Raw genomic sequence first — 26,392 nt, forward strand, 5'->3', positions numbered from 1 at the left:
GTAATAAAACCAGCCAGGGGCATAAAAATGGCAAAAACAACATTCAGCAGTCTAAAATGATATTCATAAAACAGTCTTCTGGTTAGAAGCAGACCGTAAAAACAACTAAAAAAGATGGAATACCCTCCGTTAAGAGAAATATTTGTCCTGATGCATAAAGAGTAAAGGTTAAGGGACCAGGCAAGCCTCGGCCCTGGGGGCAGCGGGGGGGGGGGTATCCAGTCATGATAATCCTCGAGACCCTCAAGCCCTCCAGTTACTTTATCACAATTTTTGTGGATCCCCCCATATTCAATTTCAAGTAAGGAATCCCCTTGCAGCGGGGGGGAAAAAAAAAAAAGGAGATGCCAGGAAAACCAATTCATGAGGGTCACGTTCTTTTGGACCTGCTCTTCCAGCGCCATCCTAAGCAGAGTTGCCTGCTTCTCTGAAGTCAACGAGCTTAGAAAGGCGTAACTCTGCTCAGGATTGCATTGCTGTCCTCCAAAGCTGATAACGTACCTTCTGTCCGCCACTTCCTGTCAATCCGGGTGGCCCCTGTTGCACAACACAAAGTTTTGTCAATTAGTTATGTAAATGTTTATAATCCAACCTATCCTTAAAGGCTCAGGAATGGTTTCGGCAAATTCATTTATTTCTCCAACATATTTGTATCCCATCCTGCCAAAAAACTCAGGGTGGCTCTCAGCAATAACTGAAATGGACACCTTTAACATAAAAAAAACTTCTGAAATTTCGAGAAAAATTACCCCCCCCCCCCCGCATAAAAAAATTCCGCAGTGTTTCAGAATGAGCAGGAAGCTGGCAGTACAGGTAGAGGGAGAGAGCGCCACCCCAGCTGGGCTGTAGCACCAACGCTGCCACTGCCCTTTAAACTTTAAGGTGTGGGGCTTGAGAGTGTGGGGCTGTAGTGTGTGGTGTGGTGGCAAGAAAGTCAGACTAGGTTCTGGGCTGCCTAGGTTCAAATTCCCACCCTGCCACGGAGCTTGCTGGGCCAGTTCCTCCCAACCAAACCTACCTCACAGGGTGATCGTGAGGATAAAACGGAGGAATGGAGGATTATATATATTGGGGGGAGGTCAAGGGCAGAGGTTCCCAAACTGTGCTCCAAGGAGCACTTGGGGATCTGTGAAACATCTCCTAGTGCTCCGTGAAGAGATTGGAAAGAAAAATACAACTGTCGTTCGGTTTAGTATATAGGTGCTAGGTGAAAATTAGGGTTCCGTGACAAATTTATCTCCTGAAAAGTGCTCCACGACTCAAAAAGTTTGGGAAACTCTGGTCTAGTGATCACAGTGCCAGATTAGCATCTGGGAGACTCAGGTTCTAATTTCGCGGACTGCCATGGAAGCTTGCTGGAGAACCTTGAGCCTAACTCACCTCCCGAGGTTGTTGTGAGGATAAAATGGAGGAGAGGAGAATGATGTAAGTTGCTTTGGGTCCCCGTAGGGGAGAAAGGCGGGGTATAAATGAAGTTAATAACAATAACAATATCAACAACAATAACAATATATGCTGCTTCGAGCTTTTTGGAGGAAGGGTGGAATGAAAATGTGCTAACTGTGGCACAGAATGGTAAACTGCAGTACTGTAGTCAAAAGCTCTGCTCACGACCTGAGTTCGATCCCGACGGAAGTCGGCTTCAGGTAGCCGGCTCAAGGTCGACTCAGCCTTCCATCCTTCCGAGGTCGGTCAAATGAGTCCCCAGCTTTCTGGGGGTAAAGTGTAGACGACTGGGGAAGGCAATGGCAAACCACCCCATAAACATCGTCTGCCTAGTAAACGTCGAGATGTGACATCACCCCATGGGTCAGTAATGACCTGGTGCTTGCACAGGGGACTACCTTTACCTTTTAACTACTACTACTATTACTGCTGCTGCTACTACTACTACTACTACATAATTGGAAGAGGAAAACTAGGACAGAGATTGGGAGAATGACTTCTGGCCGCAGTCTCCTGTGGTGATGAAGGGTGAAGTTCCTTTATTGCTTGGAACAGCCAACCTGACTCCGCATCTCTAGGAAAATCTCTCTGCCTTCTTCGCATTCAAGAGCTGAGCAAACGTTCCAGGAAGCGGCTGAGCACAGACACACTGCCATGAGGAGGTCTGACTACAGGATGCTGTGACTAAATATTTACCATTCTCAGCATAAACTTTGTCCCTGCCCAGCGCACTGTCTCCATGGCCTTCATTCAAATAAGCTGCTTTCAGTGGGGGGTGGGGAGGGGGAGGCAGTCTTCTGCAAAATGTCCTTATGCAGCAAACAGGGGAGATGGTAAAGCGTGAAGCAGCCAGTTAGTGGAGGCGACGGGAGGGCCGCTGGGCAGAGGAGGGTCTCTTGACAGTCCCAGCTGCTTCTGCTGATAGCTGCCTGAGCTCAGGCGAAAGAATTGTGCTGTAGACACTCCAACTGTTACAATTTACCGGGGCTGTTCCCCCACCTGTCCCCGCTAAATCACTAGTCCCTGTTCACAAATCACACCGAATGCCCAGACAATCTGCATACGATGCATACTTGACTTCTTTTTATCCGCGCACCAAGTAATTCTTACATTACGTCCACTGCTCGCATAACTTGTCTGATTTAAATCCCACATTTATCCAGGAAATGGTCCCTCGCTTCATTTGGAAAGCGAGCAAGCGTTGGCTCTTCTTTATATACAGGTGAGCGCGTTCGTGTCAGCTCTGTAACATGTAAACAGGGGTATTGTCTCTGTTATTTCATCTCTGGAGGGAGATTTTCTGATGTCTTTTTAAAAAAATTGTACTATTTCCTGCGCTTCAGGTTTCAGCCTCCCCTCTTGACTTTATAGACGTTAAAACAAATTGGAGGGTGGTGGCCCTTAAATACTGACAAAAGTTTATTCCAGCAAAAACTTTCATGAACGAGGGCCCCACTCCTTCACATGAGTGGCGGACCCTAATCTGGCGAACCGGGATGGTTTCCCCACTCCTCCACGTGAAGCCAGCTGGGCGATTTTGGGCTAGCAACAGTTCTCTTACAGCTCTCTCAGCCCCACCAACCTCATAGGGTGTCTGTTGTGGGGAAGGGAAGGTGATTGTAAGCAGGCTTGATTCTTCCTTAAGTGTCAGAGAAAGTCAGCATATAAAAACCAACCCTTCTTCTTCTTCATCAGATTCCTGTAGTGAGTTCTTACTCAGCATGAGCGCCACACTACAGGCATCTGACCAAGTGGGCTCTATCCCCCAAAAGCTTCTATCGGAATGAAATCTTGTTCGTTTTAAAGTGTCGCTATACTCAACCCTTATTGTATACTGCAACGGATTAACATGGGTTAGCTTTTCAATTTATTATCGAGATGTTAAATACCTGAGGGGGCTGGTGGTGAATGAATCTTGATTCTTGGGCACACACATGTAAATGCGGGCATAAATGCCAGGGAACGGCATCCCTTCCATCTCCCCTGCTGTAATAACCACCTGTCCAAATAGTAAATGCTGCTCATTATATTTGAGTTGGAGCTGTTCCATAATAAGCCATTCAGATCTAAAAGGCCTATTTAACATGCTTTGCTTTAAAAAAAGAAGAAGAAGTCAATTTACTAACACACCTTGCTTCAGCAATCGGTGCAGAGTAAATAAATGTGTGTACAGGTGGAGCAGGAAGGGGCTCTGCGGTGAGAAAACATATATTATGTGTGTCCCTACTGTCACCTGTGAAACGTTGAAAGGTGCGGCACTGGGAGACAGACAGGGTAAAAGAACAGGGATGACTTTTGCACCTGGTTTTCTGTACAGAGATGCTTGGAGATACAGCACAGAGAGCCAGCATGGCTCTTAGTGGTTAAGAGCGGCGGACTCTGATCTGGAGAACTGGGGTTGATTCCCCACTCCTCCACGTGAGCGGCTGACGCTAATCTGGTGAACCGGGTTGGTTTCCCCACTCCTACACATGAAGCCTGCTGGGTGACCTTGGGCGAGTCACAGCTCTCTTAGAGCTCTCTCAGCTCCACCTACCTCACAGGGTGTCTGTTGTGGGGAGGGGAAGGGAAGGTGATTATAAGCTGATTTGATTCTCCCTTAAGTGGTAGAGAACGTTGGCATATAAAAACCAACTCTTCTTCTTCTTCTATCTTTTAAATTAGGTAAAAAGGTAAAGGTTTCCTGTGCAAGCACCGGATCATTCCTGACCTATGGGGTGACATCACATCCCGACGTTTACTAGGCAGACTTTGTTTATGGAGTTGTTTGTCAGCCTTCCCCAGTCATCTTCCCTTTACCCCCAGCAAGCTGGGTACTCCTTTTACCAACCTCGGAAGGATGGAAGGCTGAGTCAACCTTGAGCCGGCTACCTGAAACCGACTTCCGTTGGGATCAAGCTCAGATCATGAGCAGAGCTTTTGACTGCAGTACTGCAGCTTACCACTCTGCGCCACGGGGCTCATATAATCTTTTAAATTACCTGTTTATTAATTTTCTTATTTTTCCTATTATAGGGGGAAATGCCTTCCCTCTGCAGAACCTATGGAAGTTAACCCTGAAGGACAAGGGAGGAGAAACAGCGAGAGCTAACAGCTGAACTAGGTTGACAGATGAGAGAGGATAAAAGAAAAAGAACATTTGTGTAGGCGGGGTAAGCTGATAGCATTTTATACCAGGTAGCTGGAGCATCTTTCAAACAATAGACCTTTGAGTGCTGTATTCCGCAAAGATTTCTGAATACGGCAACCAGAGGATTTTTTTTCCATATTTGTCCAGTGCTACCCTCCTACATGACCCCTCCCTCCAAATTTCAGCAACATTTTTGTGCCATGCTCCAGTTGCAGATGAAATGGGGGCTTCCAACCCTTTGTTTAACTGAAAGTGTCTCATGAAGCCAAACAACATTTAATGAGTCCTTACTGAGCTCTTTAGGAAAGCAGCCTGGGCTGTGTGCGTACACATGTGTGTCTGAGGTTTGCTGAGCGCAATGGGCCGGTTTCCAAGACGAAAGGAGATGGGACAGGGCTGGGAAAGCCAAAAGGACGTATGTTGCAGCGGCTTGTATTTGTAGGCCCCGGCTTACCTTTTCTCCATGTTGTCCTTTTTCTCCCCTCGGTCCTTCAGCGCACTTCAGAAAAGGGAAGAAAGGAACATGTGGGTTAGGCCAGTAAAAGAAGAGAGAAAAAGGCCAAGCGAGCACGTCTTTGTTCTGGAGAGTGGAAACAGCTCACCTTTAGTGGAGCTTCAGGTGAGATCCGGACACAGTCTGCGCCCTGCAGGAGAAGAAGAACAAGACTCAAGACAAAGGATCTGGGTTACGGCTTGGATGTGCTATTCCTACCACACAGCAACTGGGTTGTTCTCCGTAGCAGAACAGGGGAACTACAGAGGAACAGCAAAGTACACATGAGGGTACCGTAGGCTTACCAAGTAGGTGCTTCTAGTGGGTGCTTCCCCACCACCATGCTTGTATTCCTGCACTCCCGGGGGGAGAAAAAGGGGAGGCGGGAATGGCATCAGACCCAGAAGTGATTTCACTTCCAGACAACGCTCTAGGAATCTCCCCACCTCTATGGTTAAAACCACAGAGAGTAGGCGGATTTCTAAAGTGTGACCCGGACGTTATGTCACTTCCAGGTAACACTTTAGAAATCCTCCTACTCTCTACGGTTTTAACCATAGAGGTGTGGGAAGATTCCTAGAGCACTGTCTGGAAGTGATATCACTTCCAGGTCAGATGCGACCCTCCCCAGGCCTTGCACCAGAAATCTCCCAGAGGTTGCAGGTAGAGGTAACTCTAGGTAGTGGCTAAGAAAACTACTCACACGGTCCCCTTTCTCTCCTTTAGGTCCATATGGCCCTGGAGGTCCACGTTCGCCTTTTCCACCCTGTGTGAGAGAGATGAACCGTCTTGATGCCAGTAAGAAGCAGCAAGGGAATGCCAAAAAATACTCTTCATCAAAGCAAACATAGCCCCACATGTGGTGGAGCTAAACAAACTTTTCTGCTGATATCACTTTATGTACAAACAGATCTTAGCATATACATCTTCTAAAGAAATCCTTTAAATATGCACATCATCCTTGCCCATCCTCCCTATTCCTATACCCAAGCAGGGTGAGGAATCTGGGATTGGGGAGAAGGGGTTCAGGGTGGGAGAAAGATGTGTCATGCAGAAAGAATGGCAGAAGGAGCTTCTTCCAGGATCTGTTGACTGTGGCGGACGTTTAGTGTTTGGATATCGATCAGCCAAAACCTTGGCATCAGATCTCGAGTCTAAACATTAATAGTGGGTCCAAGCAGCTGTTCTAACAATAGAAACTGGCCTTCCTTGAGAGGCCTGCCAAATGGTACATGCCCACCACCCCCATCTTAAAATTATCACATGGAGACACAGATTTCACTAAACCAGGGATGGGGAAACTTTTTTCCGTCAAAGGCCATTTGGATATTTATAACATCATTCGTGGGCCATACAAAATTATTAACTTTAAAATTAGCTGACCAAGCCCCAAGCAGGCAAGCTGCCCCAGATGACCCCCACGCACAGGCAAGCAGGCAGGCATCCAACTGGTGGCGCACTCGTCCATCTGGTGGCACCGGATGGTCTGTTGCACCAGCCGGGCGTAGCTGTCCAGCCGCACGCCAGAGTTGCCCCTGCTCTGCATGGTCGGGGCCGGATTCTACAGCCGGCTCCTGCTACCTTTGCCTGCAGGGATGAAATTAGGACACTTCCACCCCCAGCCCTCTTGTAGTACATAGGGAATATGTTTCTCCATGGCCCGGGTGGGAAAGGATTAACAGTTTCTTGGGCGGTCCTAGCAACTCCATAGCTAATGACTCTTCTGCAAGGGGGAAAAAAGGTTCCTTTTCTCGGCAAAACAAACTCACATCTGCCTTGAATAGAGGCTATTCCTGTCAGCGTGAGGGGGCAGATCACCAGTCTTAGATCCTTCTGAGCTAGAGATCTGCCAGGACCCACAAAGGGCCAGACCAAATGATTTCGCGGCCCCTAGGCCTGACGTTCTCCACCCCTGCACTAAACAATAGAAATTCTATGAGAAAATACAGAAGTCAGACCAGGGTGCCCACCGCATTGTTGACGTTTAGAATCAATACGGCCATGTCTAGGGGATGTTCTGGATAAGGTCACAAAAGTGTTTTCTTATATCATAATTGGCTTTTTCTCTCCCCCCCCTCCCCGCAGCTCTAAGCCGAAGAAAGCGTTAAAAAAAATACAAAATAGAAGTAGCCATGTTCAGCTCAGCTAGAGACTACCAGCCAGACAGGTAATTTCATGGGGTGTTGACAACACAAGCTCAGGACATTGGAACCCAATTAGTGGTGGGGGGGTCAGGCAAGCAGTCGAGGTCCAAGAGCGTCCTGTCCACCGCAGAGATAAAAGACCTACCTTTAAGCCAGGAGAACCCAGCGTGGCCTGAAGAAACAGAGATAAAAAAAGATTGCATTTGATCAAGACCTTGAGCACTCTCCTGCGCTCAGAAGTAAAATCAGGACCTGGAGAAGGCCGAGAACAGAGCATTCAGGCTGGTGAAATGTTTACACTATTAAGGGGCTGTGAAACTTTAGCCTTGGGAAAAGAAGATTAAAAGGCGACGTTAACAGCCCTCAAACCTAACAGGCTGCCGTAAAGAAGATGGAGAGGAACTCTTTCCCACTTCCCTCCAGGGAAGGATAAAAAGGAAAAAGGGAGTTAAGTTGCCAGGAAGAAAATTTAGGAGTGCTGCCCGGGAAAGACAAAGCCTTGACTGGGACTGTAAGAGACGTTGTTGGGCAGTGGGATGACATGCCAAAGTATCGGGAACTATGGCAGAAAAGATGGGAGGAGCCCAACTCTTGAGGGCCTGAGGTAGCAGGTGGGTCCACACAGGGGGTGGATTCTTAGTGACGGGTGAACGTCCCTCGTCTCAAATCTCGAACAACAGCAGCTACAAATCTACACCAAGCAGCATCTACAAATCTACAGTACATCAAAAGCTCTAAAGTTTTGTCCATAAGCATAATGGATTTAATAGAATAAACCTTTAACAGAACTAACCTTTCAAAAGAGAGCGCTAACATTCCTGACCAGTATTTTTTTTTTAAAAAAGCCTTTTCATTGAAAAATAAAGTATGTTTTTCAATTCTTTTTAAAAATCGCAGGAAGTCCTATTCAAAATATTTCTAATGCTTGTTATATACCCAATTTACATTACAAGCAAGAGGCCATTTGTCACAAGGCAGGGCGGTTCACCTTGAAATACAATCTACTACTATGAGTTGGGTAAATTAATACTGTAACCTACCCACCCCCATCCTCCAGTTTTGACTTGGATTCCACGGCTGCTAGTTCTACATGTATGGGTGTGAAAGCTGGACAGTGAAGAAAGCTGATAGGAAGAAAATAGATTCCTTTGAAATGTGGTGTTGGAGGAGAGTGTTACGGATACCATGGACAGCCAAAAAAAACAAAGCAGTGGGTTATAGATCAAATCAAGCCTGAACTGACCCTAGAAGCTAAAATGACTAAACTGAGGCTATTGTATTTTGGTCATATCATGAGATGACAAGAGTCACTGGAAAAGACAGTCATTCCAGGAAAAGTTGAAGGCAGCAGGAAAAGAGGAAGACCCAACAAGAGATGGACTGACTCAATAAAGGAAGCCCGGGCCCTCAATTTGCAAGATCTGAGCAAGGCTGTCAAAGATAGGACATTTTGGAGGACATTCATTCATAGGGTCGCCAGGAGTCGGAAGCGACTTGACACACACACACACACAGTTCTACAAGCCATTTTTAAGGGTGGGGCCATTTCTGGAGCTGCATCAACAAAACAGAAATAATCTATGAAAAGCTAATGAGCAGCCAATTGTTAGTTCAATCCTATGCTAAGTTTGATGGCTTTAGAAGGGTGTAACTGTGCTTAGGATCACACTGTTTGTCAGATAGGCAAAACATGGGCAGAACGCGCAGAAACATATAGGCCATTTATGCAGGGACAATTTTGATGCTCGCTCAATGCTCTTTTTTTTAAATGCCACCTTTAAAATGCTTATTCACGGCCCCGAAGCAAAAAGAGAAATTCCACCCCACCACTCGCCTGCTCCTTCGTTCCTTTGTTTGCATAGCCATCAGCAACTGCTGTGTGCATAGCTAACACGCAGCTGCAATTTTGCATGGTTCCTTGAGGGGATTCTTCGCTGCTGGGGCGGAACAAGCACAAAAGGTTGGGTTAAAGGGGTTCTTAAGATATGCGAAGCAGGTATGCTCCGGCTTCGCAGTCACTTCCTGAATGATGGTCCAGCATGAAGAATGCAAAAAAAATATGCGGGGCGATTCAGCCTGGAACACGTTGCTAATTACCAAGCATAAATGGCCAAAAGGAGCACGAGGTGACCTCTGACGGTTGGGAAAGGCATGTATAATCAAAAGAAAGCCCTGAAGCAGTCAGCGGGGGTGACCGTCGGGCCCTGCATAAATGGCCAAAGACCATAGAAACACGGGAAAATCCCTAGAACGTCACAATGGAAGCAATTTTCTGGCAATTTTTTCTCCCACTTCTTAATGCAGGTGGGAAAACGGAAAGCCTGTCTAGCCTGCTTTTGATACCATGGTTCAGCCCTAGAAAACTGGTAATGAAAAAGACATGGCTGCTCGTGTGCATGTGCAGAGTTCATTCCCCTGTTTACAGAAGCAAACACAAAACAACTGGTAGAAAATGCCCAAATTGATTTGCTTGATTTGCATAAATAGCAAGAATGTTGTTAAGTATAAAACAAAGTGCTGCCCGGATGTGGGGAACTGGGCTATAGTAAATCAGAGTTCGGATGCTGGCTGCCTTCTGGCTTTGCTAGGCTAGATATGCACTGAACGCAGCTTGCAAGCCATGTACAGCAGTTCTCCAGGGCCTAGAGAAACCTCCAGTTTAGCTTCTGATTTGGAACTGGAAAAACGGGGAGTGTCAAGCCCTTGCCGGGGGGGGGGGGATGACTGCCGGGCTCTTGGTGATTGGTGGGCTGCGTTTGACTCAGAGAGCCATTGGCTGCGTAGGCCCCTTGGCCTTGCTAGCTGAGTCCCTCTCAAGATACAAGGATCCTACTCCAAGCCCTGAGGGAGCCAGCCACTGTTATACGATTCTCATTTTAAAACGAAAAAGATAAAAACAGGCTCTGCTCTTAATGGAATGCAAGACACTGAACTGTTTAAGCAGCCACGGACAACACACACACACACACACACACACACACACACACAGATGTGAACAAATTCTCCCAGGTTTTTTGCACCAGCTGCCTTCCCCACCCCGCCTCCAGTTCACATTGAGGGCTCAAGCAGAACAGCCCATCACTGTACATGAAGAAGAGTCGTTTTTTATATGCCGACTTTCTCTACCACTTAAGGAACAATCAAACTGGCTTACAATCACCTACCCTTCCCCTCCCCACAACAGACACCCTGTGCAGTAGGTGGGGCTGAGAGAATGTGACTAGCCCAAGGTCACCCAGCTGGCTTCATGTATTTGAGGTTCTGGGTAAAGTTTGGATGTGGGGCATTGGAATAGAAGAAGAGGAGTTGGTTTTTATATGCCGACTTTCTCTACCAGTTAAGGCAGAATCAAAGCGGCTTACAGTCTCCTTCCCTTCCCCTCCCCACAACAGACACCCTGTGAGGTGGGTGAGGCTGAGAGAGCTGTGACTAGCCCAAGGTCACCCAGCTGGCTTGGTGTGCAGGAGTGGGGAAACAAACCCAGTTCGCCAGATTAGCCTCCACCGCTCATGTGGAGGATCGGGGAATCAAACCCGGTTCTCCAGATAAGAGTCCACCGCTTCAAACCATCGCTCTTAACCACTATGCCACGCTGCAGATAACAATCTGTGACTTCCGTCCCAAATGCCAGCTCATCCACAGACCCCCTCACAACTGCTTGGCAGCTTCAGCGTCCAGCCCTGCCGAGCAGCCACTGGGTAAACAAGAAAAGGGAAAATACCACGGAGGAGCAGCTAGGAGGCAGGCCTCTCCTCTCCCTATTCCCCCTCCCTGCGCCCCCCACCTCCTCCTTTCATCCACGTGCCAAAGCGGTTGCTATAGGAACCCTTGCTGACATCTGGAAGCCATCAGATATTTCTTCAGTGAGCCAGATGTTCCGCTGGATGCACGCCAGAGGTGACAGGAGGAGCTGGTGGATTGGGAGGGGATAAAGGGGGCGGTTCCTTACAGAAAGCAAAAGGGAAGGAAAAATGGTTAGAAATCCAGCCAGCGGTTGCAGGTAAAGGGACCTGCAGGGAGGTGGGGGGAGAGGAAAGTGTAGGTTCCAGGGGAGGGACCCACAGCTGAGATGAATGAATGAATCAATGGCCCCTGCTGGGGTTACAATTCTGCAGCTGCCGCAAAGCCTTTTGAGTCAGCAGAGCTGAGATGCCAAAGGGGAAAGATCTAATGGCACAGCGCTGTACCATTTGAGGCCCTGTGCGGAGTAGGGAGTTGGTCAGGTAATCCAGATATCACTCATGGCTGGGAGTTCGAGTCAGTTGCTCCTCTCATTTGGAGCACCGAACGTTGTCTGTAATGGGGACTGAGGAAACCCCAATTGGAAAACAGTCATGGTGGTGCACCAGATGTGGAAGGCATGGGACAGTGTTTCCAAGTGGACCCGTGGTGTTCGGCCAACCCTGACATCAACAGTGCTGCATCTCTCCAAAAATAAAGACTCATTTTGCCTCAAATGGACACTCATTCGAGGCTGGTGACAATTTAAAAAACAACAACAAACCACTACAGCCAATTACAAAGCAGTATTTGCAGGTGGGGGAGGGTCTCACGTATACGTGCCTTTTTCCTGCCTGTGAACTACTGCAAGATCAATCTATAGGTAGAGTGCATGTGTGATTGCAAAAAGGGGGTGGCAAGCCGTGTAACAGCAACAATATCGGTGACCACTCCCCCCCCTTGGTTCAAATGCTCTGCATTTTCACTGGTATATGCAAAAATTTAAAGCCCTGTGGCGCAGAGTGGGAAGCTGCAGTACTGCAGTTGAAGGCTCTGCTCACGACCTGAGTTTGATCCTGACGGAAGTCGGTTTCAGGTAGTCGGCTCAAGGTTTCCTTCTGCGGTCGGTAAAATGAGTACCCAGCTTGCTGGAGGCGTAAAGTGTAGATGACTGGGGAAGGCAATGGCAAACCATCCCATAAACATAGTCTGCCTAGTAAACGTCGGGATGTGAAGTCCCCCCATGGTCAGTAATGACCCAGTGCTTGCACAGGGGACTACCTTTACCTATGCATAAATTTACTCCAAGTAATCCCAAGTACTCCGGGAAGTCATTCAAGGGAATTAGCCCCTGTGCAGACTGATTTGAGAATTCGACTGCAAATATCGTGCATTGGGAAAGCAGCATATGCAACGGAAACAACCCCTGCATAAAAGGCCAAGGCGAGAGACTTACAGAGCTTTTTATTGAACCACAATATGAACTGGTGATGGATCCCACTGTTCACACCACATAACCAAGCCCCAAAGCATGAGTGAGGGAACATCTACCTGTAAGTCTGGCTCCTGGCAGTGAGAGATACAGATGGAAGGCAAGGGGATTAAGGAGGGCCTAGATTGCTTTCTGAATCTGTAAGGTACACCAATTGCTCTCTTCAGCTAGCATTCAAGGGATGCCTTGGCACACCTCATCCAAAGCCCGCTAGGAAAATAATTAAAATCAGCGCCTGGACTTACATTTGCATGTTGCAACCTCTGTGGACATGGGGGACACTGCAAAAAAAAAGGAGATAATTATAAAATAATTATTACAATTATTGTATGTATTACATATATTTATACATATACTTATATATAATCTGCTCTCATAGATATAAAATGTGGAATAAAAATACTCAGCCAAAATAGCAGGTGGTGGCACCATCTGAGAAGAGGCATCCCTTCTCCTCTTAAACAGGAGGGGAAAGAAGCATTCCCTCCAAGAAGGGAGAATGCACCTTCTCAGGTGGTGCCTCTACTTGCAACATTTCTTTTCTTTTCTTTTTCTTTTTTTGAGTATTGGTATTAGATGTATTTCTGTATTTTTAAGAGTTCGTTCATGACATTCCGAGTGATGGACTTGCTAAAGCAATTATTATTACACCTGGGTTAGCTTGGAATGTTTTACAGGAAAGACACGGAGACCGGGAATGTTAAGCAAACACCTTCTTGGATTCCCTTGCAAAAACCCGACTGCTTTCTCTTCAGTTCAGCAATGGAGGGAAAGGGAACTGCTTGCAGGAGCTGAATGGACTCCGTCTCCTCTCTCTCTGGCTAAAGCCTCAGCATAACTAGCGGGTTGTATTATATGTGAGGGTTTGTGGCTTAACCACCGCTTCCTTCAGCCAAACCAATTAAGTGTGAGATGTTTCCCATGGGAGGGGCAGCTCTTCAGAAGCCAAACCCCAGACAGACCAAGGCGTCTGAGGGCTGCTTGGCAGTCTCCTTCCACCAAGGGCAGCTGTCAGAATGGCTGGGATGCTCCCTTACATGCTACCGGCAGGAACGCTGGGTTGATGGAAACTGGAGAGATCCTTTCTTGGGTCTATTCATCACCAAGAGGCGATAACAGGGGGACACAACACCTCCTCCTTCAGTTCAGTTCTGCCCCTTGGTCTCAGATGATCTACAGAGATGCCACCAAGGAATACATAAAGGAGTCTCAGATCACTCAGTCTGTAGGAACTGTGAAGCAGATGTGCATTTGGAAATGCGACAAATGGCGGGTTCAAATGTAGATGTTTTCTATTGTATGCGCACCCAAATGCAGACGGAGGGCAGGAAAACTCTATTCTGCTGCCCTGAGCTCCTTGGAACACCTTTATCCTTGGAGGGAAGGATAAAGACGCGTGTGTGTTTACGATACAAGAAATTTATCCATTGTATATGCATCCAAATGTGTATTCACATGTGAATGCACATCCCATTCAGTTGCTGCACATTCAGATGCAAATCCAGGTTCATCTCCCTCCTCTGCAAGCAAAAGAGTTTGTGGATCCATCTGCTGATTTCCCCCCTCAATATAAAGTAAATCAAACAGAATTAGAGTACAGCAGATTTCCTTAGCTCGATTCCTTGTTACATTCATTTTTGTCAATGGTGTCAGCTCTCCACATTTAATTTTTTTGCAGATTTGATTCTATAGTGTATGCATGTCACATACGGTATCTATACCTCATTTAAACGTACAATATATGCATAATATATCATGCTAATTTACTGATGCACAAGTCCTGCTGAAAAATTCCAGAGGGGTGACCCTGGTAGTCTGTTGTGGCAAGAGAAAAAAAGGAGTCCAGCGGTACCTTAACAACTAACAAAATTTATTTCAGCATAAGTTCTCGAGTCTGAGCCCACTGCCTCAGATGCATGAGTTGTTAAAAAGAAAATCCAGTGGGTTTTTTGTTTTGTTTAATGTGTACCTTTTTACATGAAGCATTTGGTGCATGTAAACATAGAATTCTCACAGGTTTATTCTTTTTGTGTGTGGAATACTTTTGATAATCTAGTAACATTTAAACTGTATTTAAATGTTCCAGGTATGCTTCTGTGAGTCATTTTCTAGCCTTCCTTTTTAATAATAATGCTGGAAAGGTTATTTTCATCTTTGTATTTTTTTCTAATAATAAAGATTTAGGGGGAGGGGGAAATCCCAGGTTCGATTCACATAAGGGAGAAGTTAAATTAAAGCAGGGGTTTTCAGGCTGAAAAAGCAGAAATGAGAAAGTCACAATAATTGCTAAATAGAATTGTACTGACGGTGGGTTAAAAATTGCTGTCTATTCCATGGGAACTACTACAGTGTCCATGCTGGAGACTGAACCTGCCAGTTTGAGGCAGCATCTCCACTTAGGGTTGCCAGGTACCTCTTCGCCACCGGCAGGAGGTTTTAGGGGCGGAGCCTGAGGAGGGCGGGGTTTGGGGAGGGGAGGAACTTCAGTGCCATAGAGTCCAATTGCCAAAGCAGCCATTTTCTCCAGGGGAACTGATCTCTATCGGCTGGAGATCAGTTGTAATAGCAGGAGATCTCCAGCTACTACCTGGATGTTGGCAACTCTATCTCCACTGCCTGGTCACAGACACAGTCTGAATGGGGAATTAAAACATGGTTGGTGTTTTAACAGATGCATAATTCCTGCTTGTGCACCTCAGCGCCAGAGCATAGAGGGGTTCTCTTGCTGCTGAGCCCTTTCAGACACGGATAGTCTAGAAGTCTGGATCATACAAAGAAGCAGTAAGAAGGACTGTTTATGGGGAGCTCTCCAGGAAAGGACTAGTGCAAATGAAGCTTTAAGTGCTACATTCTAAGCAGGGATAAACAGGGGGTTTGATTCTGCATCCCTGCAGGTCTGGTGTGGCTCTTGGAACATATAGGGGGTGGGAGGAATTCCTCGAGAAATTCCTCCAGATGAAAACATTATGTTTGCAACATTTTGAACCCTTAGCTGCAGCTACTTTCTTTATCAAAAAACCCCAAACACATTCACAGTTATGGATGCTGTTATGGTAATGGGAGTTAAAAACATACATATACATCATTACACCGGTTTAGCGATTGCCATTGTGAACAACCAATGCTTCTCAAAATTGGGTCTGAACATTTAAAAAATGTGGATTCACATTTCAAAATATATTGAATTTTGGGTTTAATTTAGAAATAAGCTTACCACGCTGTAAAACAATTTGCAGATTCAATTATATCCTCAACTCCTATCCCCTCACTACTTAGCATTTTTGAAGATCCACAGAATTTCACAGATGCTGAAATGACCCTGCAAAGTAGGCCAGCATTATTATGCCATATTACAGGTGGGAAGTTTAAGATGAGAAAGTTTCAGATTCAGACCAAGGGGGGTGCTAGCTGGTTATCCCTGCCTTAGTTTATGCCGCAAAGTACATCCAAATGCGTTTTGCAGGGCAAATTTTAATTTAGTAAAGTTTTAGTTATGAAATGATGTTTTTAAATACTTTGCGCGCCGCCCTGAGCACAGCTTTGCTGGGGAGGGAGGGATATAAATAAACAATATAAAATAATAAAATAAATACAGGGAGATAGAACTTAAGCCTTCCTCCTCATGCCATTTTCCCAATGGAACAGTCCCAGAAAATTGGTTTGCCCCAATAAGGTAAACTGCAGGTAGCACATCAGTGCATGTGTGACTACCAACAAATAGCAGCTTCTGAGGCTGTTTCAGGTTGGGAAAATGGTGCAGAGGGGAAGCCTGTCTCACTGCGTGCTAGTGCTGATCTAAATCAGACCCCCCCACACACACACTTGAGAATCACGTTTCACTTGGGAACTTCAAGTTCACATCTGTGTGACAGAACCCAGGGTTGGACCGGGAGAAAATATAATGTAGTTAGGCTCTCTCATTGCTAGGGGGCAGTAGTGAGGCTCCTTAGGCACAAGTGCCCTGCTCTGGAGCAACCTGGAGACATTTGTATGTGTCTCTACAGTGAGAAACACACTGCTGCACTAGATGACCTAACCCAACAGGGCTCTTCTTATGCCCTCCTAGCTGTGTGTGTGTTAAGTGCCGTCAAGTCGCTTCCGACTCATGGCGACCCTATGAATGAAAGTCCTCCAAAATGTCCTATCTTTGACAGCCCTGCTCAGATCCTGCAAATTGAAGGCCGTGGCTTCCTTTATTGAGTCAATCCATCTCTTGTTGGGTCTTCCTCTTTTCCTGCTGCCCTCAACTTTTCCTAGCATGACTGTCTTTTCCAGTGACTCTTGTCGTCTCATGATGTGACCAAAATATGACAGCCTCCGTTTAGTCATTTTAGCTTCTAGGGTCAGTTCAGGCTTGATTTGATCTATAACCCACTGATTTGTTTTTTTGGCAGTCCACGGAATCCGTAACACTCTCCTCCAACACCACATTTCAAAGGAATCTATTTTCTTCCTATAAGCTTTCTTCACTGTCCCTCCTAGCTAGGCAATGCTAATATATCAAAGGCCATAAATGTTCCCATGCCCAACTCACCTTCTCCCCTTGCTCACCAATCTTCCCAGAAACCTTCAACTCTTCCTGGGAAAAGGATAGAGAAACAGCAACAATATTACCGGCTGGTAGTCCACAAAATCCTTCTCCTCCACACCCCCATGTTCTCTCCCTCATATGGTCAGCTGTATATAAAGATAACTTCTGGGTTCTTTTTGTTCTTTACCCTCATGAGGGTTGGCCAGCAGCCAGAGGTGACAGTAGCTCTTCAGTGCAGCAATGAATTACCCTTCTAATAGACACAGAGCCTATTCTGGCTCTGATTCATCATTAAACAACAGAGGATGAAGAAGAAATGGCAGTATACGACCACCCATGGTCAACCCCTCTTGATCTGTGGGTCTCCAGCTGCACTCTTCAGGAGGATAATGTTACTTTTTTAGAATATTCGTATTATGACAGACATGTGCTCCACTGTGTATGGCATGTCCTCCACTGTGTACTGCTGTTCAAAGGCTCCATTTTGGCTTGGGTTTGGTTCCCAACCAGGACTGCCACTTACCTGGTTCTAGCAGAGGACCTCCTGGCTATGCTCCCTATCCTCTGCCCTTGCTTAATAGAATGGAGGAGAAGGAAGGGGAATGGCATCAATCGACGATTGGTTATCACTTCCTGGTTTGGAACAGGCAAACTGTCATGACATTGCAGGAACTTCAAGAACTCTATGGTTTTTACCACAGAGAAGTTGAAAATCCTAGAACGTTATGATGTCACACAGAAAGTGACATCTTAGAAGTCTCAGCCCCTCGATGTTCCTGGAGATTGCACACAAAAGATGCTAAGAATTCAAAAATCTATGCACCAGCAGTCTCCAAGCGCAAGCAACGAACCTCCAGCAAGCAACGAACCTCAAGTAAATCTCCCATGCATAAACAACCAAAGTCAGCCCTTTTACGAAAACTCTTAAATGCCCCTCGATGTGTTGCTGAAGTTACCCTTTACTCTGAGTTTGGCCAAATGTCGCTCGAAGCCAGGGCATAGTTGGCCGCCTTTAAGTTACAACTTAAGGTGCACTTTAGCACTGAGGGGCTCCTAGCTTCTCTGAAGCATGAGCCTGTTAAATCCTCATGGCAAAAAAAATTAGATGAGAAACTGTCATTGTTGGGCTTCTTGCAGGATATGTTACTAGATCTTGGGAAAACTGAAGCTTTCACCAAAATTAAAAAGCGCATTAAAGAGCTTGATTATAACAGCAGTACTTTTCGTGCTCACCGCGTTCGTTCATCTCAGTTTTTCGGAATACCACCACCACGCGGTTTGCCCGCTTATACTTACTATTTGACAACTTCTCATCTTTCTAGAGCCTTCTGTTTAGCTAGACTGAATGCTAACCCCTCTATGGTTATGCAGGGCAGGATTTTGAATATACCATACCCAGACAGGACCTGTTCTTGCTCTTCTGGCTCGATTGATTCATTAGCTCATGCCCTCTTGGAATGCCACTTTTATGAGGAACTCCGATCACGTTATATCTCTCCCCATTTAACATATAAAATCTAATGCCTCTGTGTCTGACATAATGCCTTTTTTATTAAGTGCAGAGATCCCAAGGCTACATTGTCAGTGGAAAGATTTACTTCAGTCCTTATTGCCCTCAAACATTAGATTTACACTGTTCAAGATCAATGGATCAAGGTAGACCTGCAACCCAAAATTGCTCATTGACAGTGTCACTTTAAATGCCAAAGGACGCATCTTGGAGGTGTGGGGATGTGGGTGGGCCAGATGCACTTCCAGATGGACCGTTTATGGGCCTGAAGCCCCCCCGCCTATTTTGCAAACAGACAAGTATTGCAAAACCAGCACAAGTCTGCTGTAAATTCTCCACACAACGGAAATGATCTTGAACAGCCTGTCCCCCTCCCCATATTTCTTGTGCCCCCCTTGCTTCTGGCTCTGTTTCAGTAATGGTCAGTCTATCCATTATGGGCCTGATCTGCTTCATGTCTGGGTTCTCCTGGCCCTGCAAGACCATATCCTACACTTGGGCCTGCAGAGTCACCTTCTCCCCTTCTTCATCTCCGGCTTTCAGCAGCTCTTCCTCCCTGCCAAGATTCCTTCCTTGATAAGTTGCCTTTCTTTCGCTTCCTTGGCCTGGCTTCTCCACCATTCATTTTTCTAGGCTTGTGGGGAAAGAGACAGTCTTTTCCCCCTGTTTTCTGGAGGGCGCATGAATGAGGTTGTGTTCTCAGCGGGCGCATGGAGGGCCTGATTTAAATGTGATGGAAACAGCACTCCTCTTTAGGCATCTGTTCTCACACAGCATCCTCTGGAAACAGGGCTGCTATGTTTTCTGCAGGAAGCAGCCCAGTTTCAATAAGGGTAGGACACTGCAGAAGTGCAAACAGGGTTGCCAACTTCCAGGCACTAGCTGGAGATCTCCTGCTATTACAGCTGATCTCTAGCCGATAGAGATCAGTTCCCCTGGAGAAAATGGCCGCTTTGGCAATTGGACTCTATTGCACTGAAGTCCCTCCCCAAACCCCGCCCTCCTCAGGCTCCACCCCAAAAACCTCCCACCATTGGTGAAGAGGGACCTGGCAACCCTAAGTACAAAGCCCCGTGAGTAGAATCTTTAGCCCCACCATCACTGTGATGACATAGGGTTGCCAGCTCCAGATTGGGAAATACCTGGAGATTTTTGGAGCAAAGCCTGAGGAGGGCAGGATTTGGGCAGGGGAGGGACTTCAATGCCATAGAGTCCAATTGCCAAAGCAGCTATTTTCTCCAGGGGAACTGATCTCTATCAGCTGGAGATCAGTTGTAACAGCAGGAGATCTCCAGCTAGTACCTGGAGGTTGGCAACCCTAGTCATACCCTGGAAATCTTTTAGGTCCTAGAGATGCTACTGGATTTGAATCTTGCTCTTCTACTGCAGACCAACATGGCTTCCCACCAGAAGCTATCTTCTGGGGACTGGAGATCAGTTGTTATTCTAGATCTCCAGGCCCCACCTGGAGGTTAGCAACCCTATTCAAAAGTTCTGTGTAAATGCTGCTGCTTCTTAGTTCTAAACTCTCTGGAGAAATCTGTTCACAAGATCAGGAAGTTTGAGATGTGGAAATATGGAATTGTTGTGCAGTGGCTTTGTTATATACATACACAGTCAAAAAGATGTTTTGTGCTGAAGAGAGAAAGTTTGGCATACAAATATCATACAAGTGTTTTTGTGGTGATTCCTAAATAACTGGAGCTGTGGAATCCATTCCAAAATGTCTGGCGCCTGTTAGGGTTGCCAACCTCCAGGTACTAGTTGGAGATCTCCTGCTATTACAACTGATCTCCAGCTGATAAAGATCAGTTCACCTGGAGAAAATGGCGGCTTTGGCAATTGGACTCTATAGTGTTGAAGTCCCTCCCCTCCCCAAACCCTCTTCCCCAAAAACCTCCCGCTGGTTGCGAAGAGAAACATGGCAACCCTAGCACCTGTACACGCCAGGCTCAATGAAAAAACTGCAGGTGCTGGTAAGCCTGGAGGACTTGTCAGATGCCTCTGGAGCCCATCAAACTTTGCAGCCCCTTTTGAATGCTGAAGTCGAGCTCTGGAGAGAACCATGGGGTGTAATTCACCCACCACAGTCACCATGCAGCTTCATCAATTGAATTTCTGTCTCTGGCCTCGTTCCTACAAACCTTCCCTCTTGGGCCTTTTGGTGGGAGGGCCAGAAAGACAGTCTTGTGATTGATCTTCCCCTCCTTCCACCGAAGCACGAGTATTTTCCCGCAACTCTACAGAATCCTCTACAGAAGTAAATCTATATGTGTTCCCAGCAGTGCAAGTTTCTAGTACACAAAACAGAAATATTTCTCATTTCAGTTGCGCTCAGGTGGTCTCTGTCGGCATCTTTTACTTATTTGTTTTATTGACTTAAGATCCTGCCCCCAAGGGCACAGGGCGGGTATCCGGATGTTAATTATAAGTTTCCGATGACATTATGTCTCCCCTCCCACAACCACTACAGCTGGTTTGACAAAAAATAAACAAAACATTGGATTTTTATCAGTTGCCAAAAGTGCCCAGGTTAGGGTGTTGGTGAGCCTCTAGGGGAGGAAATTCCACAGCGGAGGAATATTGCCAGATCAGATTTGCTGATATTGGGTTCGGTGAGATCTTTTCCGCTCACTGTGTGATTCCTTGATTGAATAGGATTATCCATGTGCAGGAAAGAGAAGAGGCAACCGAGAAAAGAATAGCACCAAACAGTTTTGGTGAAAGAGGAAAATCTGTGCAAGCGAATGGTGCTTTCACACAAGCTGAATAATGCACTTTCAATCCACTTGCAATGCACTTTAATGATAGTTTGCAAGTGGATTTTGCGATTTCACACAGTAAAATCCAGCTTCAAAGTGCATTGAAAGTGGATTAAAATGCATTATTTGGCATGTGTGAAAGTGCCCTGTTTCCCAGGAAAATTCTTACCCCACCAAAATTGCTAGTCTCTACCCCAAACTCATAACCAATAAGGTATGCACAGCTGATGGGTTGGTTTGGATTTCAGTGATGGAAATCAAATTTGCTGTTTCTCCTACTGAAGGGAGAGAGTGCAGGAGGTTGGAATAAAGCACCAGGCATCTGTTTTGCTGATGTTGCTGGGAATACATTTGCTACCAATTTAGGGTTTTCTTCACTGTCAAGGACCCTGCTGAGAAAGGATTGGGGGGAGGCAGCACAAAGCTTCAGTCCAAACCATCTTGGGGGTCCGCAGCCCTTAGAAGTGAAGTCTTGGGAGGAAACCACATGGAAAACGGGGAAGAATCCCTTGGTGTGTTGATGTGATGGATGGGGAGCAAGCACCCCCAGGACAATATGGAAAACATGAATACACACTCTTAGTTCTTAATAAATCTCAAATGGGCAGCATTCCTTGAACCCCGCCCCCGCGGCTGCCTTAGTGATTTAGAGCCCCATTGATCCGGGCTGTCTGGAGCAATATGCAAGCCAAGGCGAGCCAGAAGGGGGTTCCCAAAGGGTTGTAACACAAGCTCTTGTGTATAGAGATTTGTGGGACCCCTGCCCCAGAAATTTCTCTAGCCATAACCAAACTTCTCCACTGTATTTTAAGGGAGGTTCGGCTCATTGGAAATAGCCATGTTGGCTTGAAAAATTTCACTTTAGATGAAACTCACCAAAAATGTATGGGTGGGGACCCTCATTTATGGGTGGGATCCCCCATTCTGTAGTATCTTTTTTAGTCTCCTTGCCATAACCCCAAGATCTTTTGTCTAAGAGGGTCCTCTCAACTTTTTTCCTTTTTCTTTATTCCAAATTTGGTGGCAGCTCTAGTTTTGGACCAGATTTTACAAAGTGAATGATCTACCTTTTGAGCAGTGAAAAGCCCATTCTGTGACCTGATGAAATTGGGCAAAGTGTAAAGATTTGCATACATATATTAACCTTTTCTGTGTCATTTTTTCCTGCAAGATTTAAAGGGTCTTGGGAAAGTTCTGCTAATAATCTGTTGGTCCCTCCTCTCTCCCTTGGTTGCTTCTGAGATTTCATCGGGTTTTGTTGGAATGATTTTAAACTTATTTTCCCTGCTCATAAGGGCTAGAAGCCCTCAACTGGATGGCTGTGGATAGCCCGATCTCATCAGCTCTCAGAGGTTAAGCAGGATCAGCCATGGTTGGGAGACCACCAAGGGTTGCTACGCAGAGGCAGGCAATGGCAAACCATCTCTGTTCATTCTCTTGTTTTGAAAACCCTACAGGGTCACCATACGTTGGCTGATATTTGATGGCACTTTACACCACTAGAGGGCTAGAAACAAGATAGGGATCACTGTACATAGCTGCACAACACTCACAACTGCAATTCCCTCCACGCACACCCCTCTGAAGTAGTACAGCTCCAAATTCCATCCATCCCCCCAGGTCTGCCAACACAAGAGTTCCGGAGTGTTTTTTTCAAGTTCATCATCACCCAAGTTCTTAATCTATTCCCCTTTATCTGCTAAATCTGGGACACCGGAGGGTGTTTATATGGTAGCTGAGGAAAGTTATTTACTGAAGAAGGATGTTTGTTATGAGTCAGTATAAACCTATGCCATTAAAAATCCTACTTAATTTAAACACTGTCAATTCACGGACACTAAAATGAACTCAGTAAATTCGGTTAGGTGCAAAGGTCACAGGTGTTTCTCTTGGTTATGAAAAAATAATTGATTCCTTGTTTATTTCTTTGGAACCCCATCTGGAAACACGCTAGCCCCACTTAGCAAGATAGGCTGGCTACGGCCCTGGCACTGAAGCTGCATTCAGATGGCAGACTTAACCATGGCTACGTTAAAGTCTGTTGCTGGCCTTGTGTGCGCCCTTCACTTCCCCCGCTGACCCCTTGCACATAGCACGGTGAAGAAAATCCCAGTTAGAAAATAATCTCTGCCACTACCACCCTCTCAGTCAAGGTTTGAAACCAGATTAGAATCCATGTTTAGAATCCCAGTGAGTTGCTTAATGCAGATTAATTCTGGTAAACATAAGCGCCTACATTTGTACATCATGGGTGACTGGAAATAGTTTCTAACCAAGATACTTCCAATGCCTTCAACATGAGAAAAAAGGAATGAGGGGCACATTCAAAGCCATCTACAAGCGGGAACTGTGCACATTTTTAATTTAACCATGGTTGATTTTGATGTCTGAGCATGGCTTCAGCCTTGCTGTCTTATCTGCTTGTTCTTTCCATGTGGGGAATTTGTTTTGCCCCTTTTATTTGGGAGTCAGCGTGGTGTGGTGGTTAAGAGTAGTGGTTTGGAGCGGTGGACTCTAATCTGGAGAACCGGGTTTGATTCCCCACTCCTCCACATGAGCGGCGGAGGCTAATCTGGCGAACTGGATTTGTTTCCCCACTCCTACACACGAAGCCAGCTGGGGGACCTTGGGCAAGGCTTCTGCAGTGTCCTACCCTCATTCAAACTGGGCTGCTTCCTGCGCAAAACATAACGGCACTGTTTCAAGGGGATGCTGTGTGAGAACAGATGCCTAAAGAGGAGTGCTGCTCATCAGGAGTAGAGCAAGTACTTTGCATGGAGAAAGTGCCTGGTTCAATCCCTGGTAGGGTTGCCAACCTCCAGGTACTAGCTGGAGATCTCCTGCTATTACAACTGATCTCCAGCCAGTAGAGATCAGTTCCCCTGGAGAAAATGGCTGCTTTGGCAACTGGACTCCATGGCATTTAAGTCCCTCCCCTCCCCAAAACCCGCCCTCCTCAGGTTCTGCCCCAAAAACTTCCCACCGGTGATGAAGAGGGACCTGGCAACTCTAGGTATGACAGTCAAAGCTCCCTTTGTCAGATACTAGATACCTGAGAAAGGGAGCTTAGACTCTCAAAAGCTGATAACCCTGGAAAGCTTGTTGGTCTTTAAGGTGCTACTAGATTCAAGTCTTGCTTTCCAGACTACAGAGATCAGTTCCTCTGGAGCAAATGGCAGCTTTGAAGGATAGACTCTATGACGTTATACCCCACTGAGGTCCCTCCCCTCTCCACCCTCCCCAGGCCCACCCACAAATCTCCAGGAACTGCCCAATGTGGAGTTGGCAACCCTATTTTTAACTGTCTAAAGAGCTTCACGTCTGTTATGTTCTCGCAGTCCCTACAACCACCCTGGGCACTTTCACACATGCAGAATAACACACTTTCAATGCACTTTAACGATCGTTTGCAAGTGGATTTTGCCATTTCACACAGTAAAATCCAGCTTCAAAGTGCATTGAAAGTGGATTGAAAGTGCATTATTAAACAAAAAGAAAAGAAAGTGAATTATTCAGCATGTGTGAAAGTGCCCCTTCCTATCATGGAGGTCAGTGTTATTATGCTATTATCACAGATGGATTATTCAGCATGTGTGAAAGTGCCCCTTCCTATCATGGAGGTCAGTGTTATTATGCTATTAGCACAGATGGGAAAATGAGGTGGATAACGAGGGTCTTGCCTAAACTGTACAGTGCCGTTGTGGCAAAGGCAAAGATTTAAACTGGGGGTATGCTGACTCTTAGACCTCCAGAGGTGAGTATCTTTCTTACCTGCTTGCCTTGAGTTTCCTCCAAGCAGAAGCAACGCGAATAGATCTTGCCTTCAGTTTGAGGGTTGATCTCTACCAGGTCATTGCTCTGCAGGATTTCTGCATCCCGCCGAGTTTTGGAGGCTTCGGGAAAGCACTGTTGAAGTGGATAAGAGCATTGAAAGAATTCTGGGGAGGAAAGTGGCTAAGATTGCTTGGAAACCAGCAAGATCAGTGGATTATTGAGAAGCTCTGTACACGTGTGGTATTTCTTGCTCCACAGATAAAGACTATGAGAATGAGGAATGGCTTAAAACAGCTTTAACATGAACAGGAACGAAAACCTCTTGTACAGGGGTCTCTAAGCCCTGTTCAGTAAGATACCAGTTCCTTAACAACTATAAAATATAACGGCATGTCTCTAAGCTGTAAATTCTACTATTGTGGGGGAGAGGTGAGTGTGTGGACACATACATATTAGGCTTGCCACAGACTCCTCTGTTTCTGAAGCAAAAACTGCATAGCCACTGTTGCAGATCATTGTCCCAACCATGCTGCGGGTTTGCTGTTTATCATCAGAGAGGCTGTGGCTCACTGGTAGGGCCTCTGCTTGGCATGCAGAAGATCCCAGGTTCAATCCCCGCCATCTCCAGTTAAAGGGACCAGGCAAGTAGATGATGTGAAAGACCTCTGCCTGAGACCCTGGAGAGCCGCTGCCGGTCTGAGTAGACAGTACTGACTTTGATGGACCCAAGGATCTGATTCAGTATAAGGCAGCTTCATGTGTTCATCAGCTTCATTGTAAAGTGCATGGGTTAGCATAATTAACTGCACATACCATGCACAACGATGATTCTGCATTCAGTTACGCTGTTGCCTGCACTATGGAATGCAGAACACTGAGCATGCTTAATCCCAACTGCATGTTGTCATAGATATGCCCAGAAATATAGGGGAACAGTTGCTTGCCTTGACTAAAAAAATCATGGAGGATGCTTCTGCAGGCCAGGATCAGGTCTGGGCTGGCCTCTCAGCTAAACATGCCAAACAGGAAATCTAGAGACCCAGAACAGAAACAGCCTTGCCGAGGAACAAGAAACAACGAGTAACAAAACAATATGATCTTTAGCAGATTAGAAACAGTCTAAACCATAACAGGGGACAATATGTGTAGACAGTAGGAAGAATTTTCTAACAGAGTGGTTCCTCAGTGGAACAGGCTTCCTCGGAAGGTGGTAAGCTCTCCTTCCCTGGAGGTTTTTAAGAAGAGGTTAGATACCCATCTGTCAGCAATGCTGATTCTATTACCTTAGGCAGATGATGAGAGGGAGGGCACCTTGGCCATCTTCTGGGCATGGAGTAGGGGTCACTGGGGGTGTGGGGGGGAGGTAGTTGTGAATTTCCTGCATTGTGCA

At 46.2% G+C, this 26,392-nt stretch overlaps 1 protein-coding gene across 1 annotated transcript in view; it reads right to left on the reverse strand.

Annotated features, from left to right (window-relative positions):
- Positions 1–26,392, reverse strand: part of COL16A1 (collagen type XVI alpha 1 chain) — a 133,820-nt gene that overhangs the window by 84,835 nt on the left and 22,593 nt on the right. Inside the window, exons 7-13 of the mRNA XM_056846435.1 lie at positions 25,000–25,134; positions 16,960–17,004; positions 12,671–12,706; positions 7,359–7,385; positions 5,773–5,835; positions 5,179–5,220; positions 502–537 (exon numbers count right to left, since the gene is read on the reverse strand). Coding sequence (XP_056702413.1) covers positions 502–537; positions 5,179–5,220; positions 5,773–5,835; positions 7,359–7,385; positions 12,671–12,706; positions 16,960–17,004; positions 25,000–25,134 — 384 coding nt within the window. The remainder of the gene's footprint in view (positions 1–501; positions 538–5,178; positions 5,221–5,772; positions 5,836–7,358; positions 7,386–12,670; positions 12,707–16,959; positions 17,005–24,999; positions 25,135–26,392) is intronic.

This window comes from Euleptes europaea, chromosome 3, assembly GCF_029931775.1.
Source record: "Euleptes europaea isolate rEulEur1 chromosome 3, rEulEur1.hap1, whole genome shotgun sequence".
Classification (NCBI taxonomy): Eukaryota; Metazoa; Chordata; class Lepidosauria; order Squamata; family Sphaerodactylidae; genus Euleptes; species Euleptes europaea.